Below are 11644 nucleotides of genomic sequence, written 5' to 3'. Positions count from 1 at the left end.
ACCCTTTTATTTAATGATGTTTACTTTGAATTTATATTAGTTCACACAAACACTCCATCCATGCTTTTGTTCCGGCCCTCCGGTCCAGTTTAAGAACCCATTGTGGCCCTCGAGTCAAAAAGTTTGCCCACCCCTGGCCTAGAATGATGAGCCATGACACACAGGTGGGAAGACAATGTTCAGGCATCTATATGGTATACAAAAAGCCCTAAAAATTACTGGAATTGAAATTTTAGCCTTGGATTTGAAGAAATCTGAGGCTCTTTCACTGGAGTGGGTCAGGAAAGGGTATAATTATAACCCATGCATAATAACAGAGCAGCTAGAACCCCAGACACTCAAGATCTTGGTTTACCATATCTGCTCACTTAGGCTATTAGTCTGCATCTATTTTATCCATCTGAATGCGTTATATGTTTCTACATTCTGTTTTGAGAACTAGGAAATATTTTATTACTAGATTTTACTTTCCTTACCTTTTCCCCACACATTTCTTTGAGGCATCTTTTAAGGTTGTCACTTTTTTATGCTTAAAAAAATGTATACCTCTGCTCTTTAGGCATTTTATTTTCTCTTTGTAGAAGCATCGATGTTGGACATGGAAAGCTGAAACCTGCAATAATGCATCAATTTGCAAACATAAATACACGTCAGATGATCATTAGCATTTTCTTGGCATTATCTCATGTAGCCTACACAATAAATAATAAAGTATGGTGCTGCATACATTTATAAGTTTAAGAAGTCATTGGAAAAGGAACTATTTGTCCCACATAATATATGAAGTATATGAGGTCTAGATGCTGGGTCTACCTATCAATTTCCTTATTTGCAACCTATCATTGAAATTTGCGACTACAATATGCTGGCTTATTGGATTCAATTAATGTCAAGTTGTTGCTCAAAACAATGGAAATCACTCATAAAGATTTCCATTAGCAGAAAACAGGACTACAGCAGAACCTACCTCATTTGCTTGTGTATATGAAAGCAAATAAATTTATTCTATGTGAGTGTGCTTGTATGAGTGTCAGTAGTTAGTTATCTTTTGTAGGATCTAAGATTGAAACTAGGCAGCTGTAAAAAGAGCTAGTTACCTTCCTTGCTTGTCTGGCTGCTTTTGTAAATCTGCCTAACAAGTTGCTCAGCTCCTCCTGATCAAATGATCTTAGAAATGGCTTCCCTCCATTACACACTGTAATGGTATCTCCCAGGCAAGGCTTTCTGAAACAGCACACCCCTGTCTCTGATAGCAGAGTTCCCTTGGTGAGTGCCCCAGAACAGACAAGCTCCAAAGCAAGGCCATCTAAGAATTGGTATTACCGGCCAACGAAACCTGTGGGAATTCTGTCAGTAAATCACCTATCCTTGGGTCTTTGGATGAGAAAAGCAGTTGAAATCAGTAAGTACCATCCTGAAGTGGGTTTGAGTGAAAAAGCTGGAAGTTTCATATGAATATTTTGGGAAGATAAAAATGTATATATGAAGAGTGTGTGTGTATTTGTGGGTTTACTTGGATACACATTGAATAGGTGTAGTGAAAAGGGAATTGAGAAGAGTTTGAAATTCTAGTCTCAGTTTTTTTCAGTTATTTTGTCATCCTGGGTAAGTCACTTAACTTTTATACACTTTTAATTCCTCATGTGGAAAGTGGGTATGCTACTTCCTTCTATACATGCTGGTGTCTGTCTCAAGAACAAGACATAGAAGTTCTACAGACATGACAAAGTCATATGGTAAAAAAAAGAGGTGTTAATAATGGTAGCTGGTTTCTTCATCATGCCCAATTTCTTGGCAGTTAGACTAGTGCCCATATTTCTGAAGATGGGCCTGCTTTGAGTAGCCATATAGACTTATATGACTTTATGACATACTTACTGCAACAAATGCATAGCATGTATAAAGTTCAGTGTCATTACCTTACATGTGTATTTAATGCCTACTGGGGATAAAGAACTGTATTAGGCAGCACTGTATTGCAAGTTGTAGGGCTACAGTTATGACTGAGGGGGTCTTACCCTCAAGGAGCTTATGATCTAGTGAGAGGATGACATGTACAATGACTATGTGCAATTTGAAAGAAGATGATAGAAGTTCTCAGTCGGGGTCATCTAGCTGGCTAAGGTTAGTGGTCAACTGTCTCTTGCCCACCTAGTCTGGGAATAGGAGTATGAGTTTGGAACTACTGGAGGCCAAGACTATGCTTTTACTCTTTCTTGTAAAATGAGATAAATGTTCTTTCTCTACACTTTTGAATCATAGCATATTGTGGGAATTAATGTCTGAAAAGTCACTCAAAATCTTCAGATGCAAGTTGCTATAGAAATGCAACACAATGTATAATCTTTCTTTTAAATTAAAGTACATTGTCCCCTTTGTGAAAGGCTAGATAATTACTTTTTTGGCAATTAAAACCAGTCCACTACATCTTCTTTCATTGTCAGTCAGTATCTGAGCCAGTTGGTTCAGTTGCTAATAATGTGTCCAATATAATGTGTATTTAATATCCGTGTAGGCTAGTTAGCAAAGCAGAGTTTGTTTCCCAGTCCCAGGCAATATGTGGAAGCTCAGGTAGCCATCTTGAAAACATATGCTTTTATTTACAGGGAGCCCAGGAAAGAACTGGCAGGAAACTATTAGATCCTTTTTACTGCCACCAAAGTACAATTCATTCTTATAGTAAAGCAACCTCATCCTCAAATAAAAAAAAAAAATCCTGGTGTTGATATTATTGTTTTAAATAGACATTGGCTGTCTTTAAATCTATGTCTGTTTCATACCTGAAAGTCTGAAAGCTCTCATTAAATCTTCAATTTGTCTTGATGTATAGAGCTAATTCTTGTTATAAAGATTTCTCAAATTGTAAAAATTTGAAATACCCTCATGTATTATTACCCTTTTTAACTCAGTGAGAGTTCTTTGACTTGTTTACTTTAATTTTGAGATCCTAAAATCCATCTTCTTTCCTATGTGCTCCTGTCAGTTTGGCAGTCATCAGCTCAAAATATCTTGCAACCCCATTTTTTATGTAGGTATCTCAGAAACATTGGGAAATTCACCCTGGAAATTTCCCCTAGGCTACATCTCATTCCTATGTTAGATCCTCTAGTTCAGTGGTTCTCAACCTGTGGGTCATGACCCCTGAAAATACATCCTGCATATCAGATATTTACATTACGATTCATAACAGTAGCAAAATTACAGTTATGAAGTAGCAACAAAAATAATTTTATGGTTGGGGTCACCACAACATGAGGAACTGTATTAAAGGATCGTGGCATTAGGAAGGTTGAGAACCACTGCTTCTAGTTTGATATGAAAAGGATGTTAAGAATATTGGTGTGCTCACCAATTTGTAGTAATAACCTTGTGTGGATGGTGGTTTAGGAGCTTTACTCTGGATTAATTAGATCATAGCTCTGCATCTGCTGGCCTGGGCTTCTGTCTTTGAAAGGAGGCCAGTATTAGTTTTTTTCTTGTTGGTAAGCTATGCAAATAAACAGTTATTTCAATTTTAAAATCAGACAGGATAATGCAGACATGTCAGTTGTCTCTGATGGCACCAGATATGATGAAAATAGTTGTTTTGGTTCTTATGGCTTAATATATGGCCTTGCAAGTTGTAGGGATAGTATTTCTGGACTCATTTTTTACACACCAGGATAAAACACCTCTGGCAAATGGGAATGATTGGCATTTTTGGTTGCATCCTATTCAACATGTATGCCAGAGTATGAATTTTGGCCACATTAGGGAGAGTATAATTGATTACCTATCTCTCCCTTGGTTCCTGATATATGCAAATTGGTGACTTTTTTTAACCTATGGGGCATTCTCTGTATACCTTGGCACTGCACTGATTAAGATAATGCATTTTGGAGGAATGAGAGAATGATGGCAAATTATTTATAATTCCTAATCTTTTCATTTAAAGTCCCATGCGTCTTGATAAAAAGATTCCTCTAAAATTCTTTGCAGTAGATCTCCGTGTCAAAAGCCAAGTCAGTGAAGAGCGGTGTGTATGTGTTTGTATATGGGCCTTTGTATGCGTGCCCTCATGCTTTGTCAGGGGAAAGGGAGAGAGAGAAAAAGGAAGATGAGTGAGGGGAAAAGAGGAATAATCTCTCCCAGTACTCTGCAAAAGGGATGTTTAGGCTCCTTGGTTATCATGAGACAAGAGGCTCACTTCTTTTTACTGATGAATTTATATTGTAATTACTGAGTGCTGGTGAACCTCATTAAGTCCCGGGGCTGGATTATAAATATATACAATTCACAGAAGCCATTTGAATTCTCTGTAAAAAACCTAGTACTCAAGTGTGAAATCAATCTGTGAACAGATATAACAGTTTTGATGCTGGTTGTCCATTAAAGTTAGCTGTTTCTCTACAATGCTAAGGGCCAAGTTCTAAAAGTTAAACAAATGCCCTGTGGCTAGATCCAATGTGCCACTCACTTGTAAGTTCCTGTTCTGTTGCAGAAGGGAATGACGGCAGTTAAACTTTAAAGATAAACATTTTTTAATTGGGTTCCTAGAAAATAATGGTGCTTTTATACAATTCTTGGAATAGAGCCTACAGCTGCCCCAAACAAAATAGTCTCTATCAAGATCTTGGAAATAATGACATCATAGTCAGATTGAACCAGCAATCCATTAAACAGTACACTTTGTAGAAAGCTATATCAGGGGAGGAACCTGCTTTAGTAAATTGGCATTGTTTATAAACACAACATAATGGAATCCCCCTTTTTATCTACATTTATGGAATAGTTGGAGATATCTCCCACTTGGGAAACAAATACATTAGCAGCAAGGCTTCCTTACAGGTTCCTACCCTTTCTCCATCAGTTTTCTAAAAGTGTGCTTTGAAGCATTTGCTTTGAAATTGAGTTAATGATAACAAGATGTTCTTGCATTATTCTCTTGTCATCAAATCAGAATTATTTGGAACCATTAGAAGAAGATGAAGATAAGTTGTACCTTGTAAAGAACTGAAGTAATCCTATATAATAAAAGCCTAATATGCAAATCGGCCAAAAGGTGGAACGACTGGTGGAACGACCAGTCACTATGACACACACTGACCACCAAGGGGCAGATGCTCAATGCAGGAGCTTCCCCCAGCCTGCAGGCCCCTGGACAGCCAAGGCGGGTGCCAGCGAGGGCCTCCTGATCACCCCTCCAGTCGCCCCACAGATTGGCCCTGATTGCTGGCCAGGCCTAGGGACCCTACCTGTGCACAAATTTCATGCACTTGGCCTCTAGTAAGAGGACAATTCAAGCAAAACCAAATCTGAAATATATAGGTTAAAGAAGTGGTTATTTGGTTTATGCTACATGTTCCTGGTGTGGAACTAGACAAAAATTCTTCAACTTCATTTTCATGTCTATAAAATGTTTATTTCAGAGGGTGGGGGGTAAGAGATCAACCGAAGGACTTGTATGCATGCATATAAGCATAACCAATGGACATAAGACACTGGGGGGTAGGGGAGGCCAGGGGATTGTCAAGGGCGGGGGAAAAAAGGACACATATGTAATACCCTTTGTAATACTTTAAGCAATGAAAAAAGTGTATTTCAACTCCTCTTATAATCTTCTGATGATTTAAATGGAATTGAAGCAAATTTAATTTACTAGGCAGTAGAAAGTATGCTATATAAGCTGGGTCCTTTGAAGATGCCTGTGATATGGACCACATCAAGTGTGTTGAGTAGACATCTTAGTCAGGAATTTCTAGTGTAATATAGGAGAGTATAGTATGAGTTTTTTATTCTTTTTTATTACAAGTAGCCCTTTCTCCCAACCTAAAATATACCAGGTCAAATCAGGTCAGAATAATCAGGCATCCTGAAAAAAAAAACAGGGCACTTACCTTGTGAGTCTCTGGCCAGAGCCCTTAATTAGGAACAAAGAAGGCCACTTCATTAGCCACACCCATTTATCAAGAACAAAGGAGCCTAGTATTTTCAATTACATAGGTGCCCTAGAATCCTGACTGGCCCAGACTCTAACTTGCTTTTATTGTGCAAGACCAGCTCTGTATACCATTTTAAAGAGGCCATGCATGTTCCTCTGACTTCTTCATTTCAAGTAATCAGTCATCAGAAAATATGTATCATCTGAATATTGTGGCTTCTCTCTCCCTGTGATATATATTTTTCAGAAACCTCTCTTTTAGGTATTTCTATTTAAATACACAGTTCTTTTGCAATAACTTTAAATTTTCATTATTTTTTTTACCAAAGTTCAGTATCATATGAGGTAGATTTTGTATAATTGAGCTTTATTTAATAATCTCATATTCAGACATCATTTTTGAACTGAGAAAAGTAAAACAAACAAACAAAACCAAAGAAAAAATAGTGCTTTGTTTCTGGTGGCAAATTCTTCTCAGTGACTAAGTTAAAACGTTATCTGTCCAAAACAGAATAATGCCACCAATGAAATCAGTCTTAAACTCACTTTTATTTTAGGGAAACAGTGAATTTAGAAGGGCTAAAATCAAATACAAAAGGGAATGTAAACCCATTAGCACTAGTTTCATATTCTAATTAAAATAGGCACTAGTATATCCATGAGTAGGCCTTATCCTTGACATCAGTTAGTTTTAATTTTGCTGTATACTGTAGTTTCACCTACATAGGAAAATGTGAGACTTGTCAAGTTGTTGCCATTTGTGACAAAACATTTAATACTGAGTATTTTCACTATCATGCTAACTGAAAAAACAACACAGAATTGTTCTTAATTTATTAAGATAATGCAAGTCATGACACTTAGGAAAGGAAAAGAGATCTCTTGTCCAAATCAAGATCAAGCCAATCATTGTTAGTTGGTAGTCATCTATGCAGATGGAGAAGCTATTGATAATCACTTATTCTTTTTTTTAAAAAAAATATATTTTATTGATTTTTTCCAGAGAGGAAGGGAGAGGGATAGAGAGGTAGAAACATCGATGAGAGAGAAACATGAGAGAGAAACATCGATCAGCTGCCTCCTGCACACCTCCTACTGGGGATGTGCCTGCAACCAAGGTACATGCCTTTGGCCGGAATCGAACCTGGGACCTTTCAGTCCGCAGACGGACGCTCTATCCACTGAGCCAAACCTGTTAGGGCGATAATCACTTATTCTTAAATATTCACTGGCTGTATATATTTGAGAAAACTTAGAGCATAGTAAAATTTAAAAAATTTTCTACATAACATGATGTAACCTAATTAGAGTTCAATACTGAAAACAATAAGCATTGTAACAATTAAAGAGCTAAAAATATTTATGATAGATTATTTTTCATTATAATAGGTAATGAGGAGATCCTGATTTTATTGTTGTACTTAGATTTGTTTATAGTAAATAATTGTTGGGATAAAGTGATGTGCTAAGTTGTGTTTGGAGAGTTCTTTTGCTCCTAAATGAGTGCCAGTTAATATTTGAATTTACGGAGATTTTGTTGCAATGAAATTTGATTTTTCTTATATTCAAACTGGAGATTTACTTGGAAGCTACTCTTAACACCTGACTTGCCATGGCAAGTTTCAGGTCCCTAATGAAGGACTTGAATTGGAATAGGAAAACAGCTGGAAACAGAAACATTTCCTTGGGAAGTCCATGCTTTACAGTTCACCTTACCCTCCCAGTGGGGTAAAACCCAAATATATTCAGCCCTAAGCACAAAATGCAAAAGTAATGAAATTAAGAGCAAATAAGTTGCTAAAACCCAGACAGATTCTTGCAACCATGTTACCCCTGTCAACTTCTTTGTTCCCTGTTCCAAGACATAAAATATGACAATGAATAAGCTTTTAATGTCTCCTCAGGAAGTGGTCCTCTCCTTGGAGCTCCTCTTTGCTTATGGTGACATTTGGTTCAGCTTTATCTTCTACCTGCTACCTGAAGATGGGGAATCATTTCTTCTATCTGTATACCCAAACTCTGCTGAAACTACCAGGGCTACTAGATTGCTTCTCAGTTCTTTCTCATAAAACGGTAGAATATATTTTGTAGATCAGGTACACACAAGTGAGAATCAGACACCAAAGGCATCCCAATGTCAAAGCATTCAACACATCATTCTTATGGGCCATTAAAATCAACAGCCAAATCTGTGTCAATTTTGGATTCTAAAGAGGTTGTACTACCCTACCATAACAATGATCAGGATAGAATATTTAAAGAAGAAAGATTGGAACTTGTTCATGAAAAGACTTGTTGTACAGCAGAAAATAGAGTTTCATCGTGAGAAAAGGAAGGGACCTTTTATGTGTTTGTGTGTGCATATTGAAAAGCGATTAATCATAGCCTTCACTTTTCTCTTCCAGAAATTCTGCTGTTGGTCATTAGGGAGGCAATACCTTTTCCTCTAGAAAAGAAACCCCTCAAAATTGTCAATGAAAAACCTGAGACAATATGATACCAATACCTTTGTTTCTAAGATATTAGAATCCCTATATTTACTAGATTGTTTTATAGACCTCTCCTTTCTTAACTCCTGTTTTCTCCTCCTCCTTCTTTAGGAGCTGTGCAATTAGTTGTAACTGAAAATGTCTGACAATCTGGATAATGAAGAGAAACCCCCAGCTCCCCCACTGAGGATGAATAGTAACAATCGGGATTCTTCAGCACTCAACCACAGCTCCAAACCGCTTCCCATGGCCCCTGAAGAGAAGAATAAGAAAGCCAGGCTTCGCTCTATCTTCCCAGGAGGAGGGGATAAAAGTAAAGTATCAGTGGCCGGGCATTGAAAAGGGGCTAGTTTATTCTTTCATTGTCACTTTCTTTCTTGGGTAGTCATTTCTTGAGCATTAGTTGTTTAGGGACAGCCTGATATTTATGTCTACTTCTTCAGAGGTTGCATTTTGTCAGAAGTTAATGTTTGATTGATGTACTGTGGTATACAGAAAATATACTTATGTTGTATTTACCTTTTACATCATATTGAATTCATAGTGTTAAGCCAAGGGAAATCATAGCAATAATACTGTCTTGAATATATAAACGACCTTCTTTCTGATAACTTAGAGAAGAATTTACAGTAATCTTTTCTAAACTGCAAGCTCTCCTTATTGGAAATTGAACTATAGGTGGATTTACTTCTATATACCTTTTTGACAGCTGTGAAAATTTTGAACTGAGTATACAGGAGTCAGTCCAAGTCATTTGTTTTCTTTCTCATCTTCTGTCAGTTGTCCCCTACACAACCAGCCCTATTTGCATTGGATATTACAACAACATATTATCATTTATCCTTGTGTTGTTCATAATACCATTTGGTGCTTAAATATCATATGCTGACACTTTGTAACACTGGGGGGTATAAAATATCTAGTAAGTAATTGCCAGGTTGCATTAATTAGCCTAACGTTTAAACATGGCTTCTATAAATGTGATTATTGAGGCAGAATAGAGTGGATGAAGTACAGGGACAGTTACCACAGAAACTTGCCAAAAGGGCAAGAAGGGTGATGTCTTTAGAAGATAAAAGGAACATTCCTCATCTGCTTCTTCAAGGCAAAACAAACGGCTTCATAGGTTGCTTTCATGGTGTTAATGAATCCATAATTTGTACTGTAAGGAAAACCCAAATTCTTATTAAGGTCAGTATTGTCTCTTGTATACCTGTATCACTTAAGAGATGTTTTATCCCTTGTGACATAAGGATGGAAAACTTGAAAATGATGTTAAACATCTGTATTAAATACAAGCAAAATAATAAGGAAACACTTTCCATGTATGGGATCTGTGACCATGTAAGAGAAATTTTTGAAGAAATATTTTCAGACACTGAAATGGGTCCAGAAAAAATATTTGCTAGGAACAAGGATAGTTTGAGAAACTTATGGAATGCCATGACCTGGAGACCAAGTTATATGTTACAGTGGTGCCAAAGAAAGAACTACCAGAGCCTGCAGCTTCTGTGTTGTATCTGCCACAATTGCAGAAAATAATTGAAGCAGGGGATTATGTTTCTGTGCAAATCTGTGCTCTGAGACCACCATGCTTTGGAAACCCTTGAACAATCTCATTTGCCCTTTTGAAGAGTAGGAGCCAACTGATACTAGTATGAGGTCAGCAAAAATAGGGAGGCTTACATTTGTGGTTTGTGCCACTACTTCAGGTGACCTCATAGTGAAATCATTACTACTCTACATGAAACTATGCCCAAATCTTCCCAATAGAAAAAACCTAGCCAAGTTTCCGATGCATTTTCATGCAAACAGAAAAGCCAGGATGACTCCTTCTCTCTATAAGGAATTGTTTGAAAAGTAATTTCTTGTGGAAGTTCAAGACTATTTTTTTAAAAAATCTTCAACTCAAAGTCCTACTGATTTTTCACAGTCCTTTTGGAACCTCAGATGTACTTGCCAATGTGCATCCTAATGTTAAGGTTGATTTGATAACTACCCTCATGTCTCAGATCCTTGAGGCCTTAGATCAGTGTTTAATCCAGTCATTCAAGAAGACTTAATGCCAAGTTAATAATATAACTTTGTTGTTCAAAATTTCACAAAGTTTCCTCTGTCTGAAGATCCTAGTGCATTGGATTCCTACACCATCACTAATGCTATATTCTTAATAAAAGAGAAATTTGATAGTTTAACAGGGCCTTTCATTAATACAACCTGAGGGAAAATTTGGCTAGATATGGTGGAATATCTTTCAGCAGTCCCATCTGAAAAAAATATTTGGATCAAGAAGAACCTATGGGTGCAGATGAACATTTGACACAAGCAGTCATTGGCTAAAGTTGAATCTGAACCTGTTGACACTAACCCACATGATGCAATGGTGCTAGAAGATGACTTTCAGAAAAATTCCAATACTCCAGAGATGATTAGCATAAGTGATGATGAAGATACTTAGGATCTATGGAACTGTAGCAACAGAAGCAAATATTTTAGAACAAGATTAGCAACTCCCCAAGAAAGTAGGGAAAATTGATACCTTTACATGTCAAACCTTACCTCTTCAAAGCTTGAGTAATTTAGCAGAATTATATAAAGAGGTATTCTGCTGCCTTAAAAATATGTCACATTGGACAGAAACCATCTTCAGCGGGACTTAAATAATCAAATACCAGTGCTGGAAAGTTGATAAGCTGCGTTCAGACGAAGGTTGAATGCTTTACTTGAACTCTATAAGGAGATTCTAAGAGTCTTTTGACAACACCATAATGGGAAGAAAGCAAGAGCCTAAATCATCAAGTAGTGCCATTTATATACCAGTGTTGGACAGTTGATAATCTGACTTCAGAAAAGCTTGAATGATTTAATTTGAATTCTATATCAAAGTGCTAAGGTGTCTTTTAAAAAGACTTGAGATTGTACCACTTAAATTCACTTGCTTGATAGGGCTAAAACCACAAGCAAATCATTACAATTTTAGGGTTGGATTTAGATGACTCTGAGAGTATGGAGAGCCATGATTTTGAAATAGTCCAGCTCTGTTCATTGCTTCACTGTCACTCCCATTTTCCACTGCCGTAATGAGTGGTACATCTTCATTACCTTTGGAAATCATTTCAGTATCTAAAATGGAAACTATGTAGAACCTGTCATTTTTACTAATTTAAGCTATGTAAACTTTCATTCTTTTTATGTAATGTACTGTTGTTATTGTTTTATTTTATTGTGCAAAAAA

General features: G+C 36.9%; 1 protein-coding gene across 8 annotated transcripts in view; it reads left to right on the top strand.

The window, feature by feature from the left end:
• The window catches only part of PAK3 (p21 protein (Cdc42/Rac)-activated kinase 3), a 397698-nt gene that overhangs the window by 261534 nt on the left and 124520 nt on the right, over nucleotides 1-11644 (top strand). For all 8 annotated transcript variants that reach the window (XM_014538815.1, XM_005865195.2, XM_005865194.2 and 5 more), the window contains one exon: nucleotides 8521-8722. In XM_014538815.1, the coding sequence (XP_014394301.1) occupies nucleotides 8548-8722 (175 nt within the window). In that variant the 5' untranslated portion in view covers nucleotides 8521-8547. The remainder of the gene's footprint in view (nucleotides 1-8520; nucleotides 8723-11644) is intronic.

The sequence above is a fragment of the Myotis brandtii genome, unplaced genomic scaffold (assembly GCF_000412655.1).
Source record: "Myotis brandtii unplaced genomic scaffold, ASM41265v1 scaffold199, whole genome shotgun sequence".
Taxonomy (NCBI): domain Eukaryota; kingdom Metazoa; phylum Chordata; class Mammalia; order Chiroptera; family Vespertilionidae; genus Myotis; species Myotis brandtii.
This window is presented reverse-complemented; position numbering and strand designations above follow the sequence as displayed.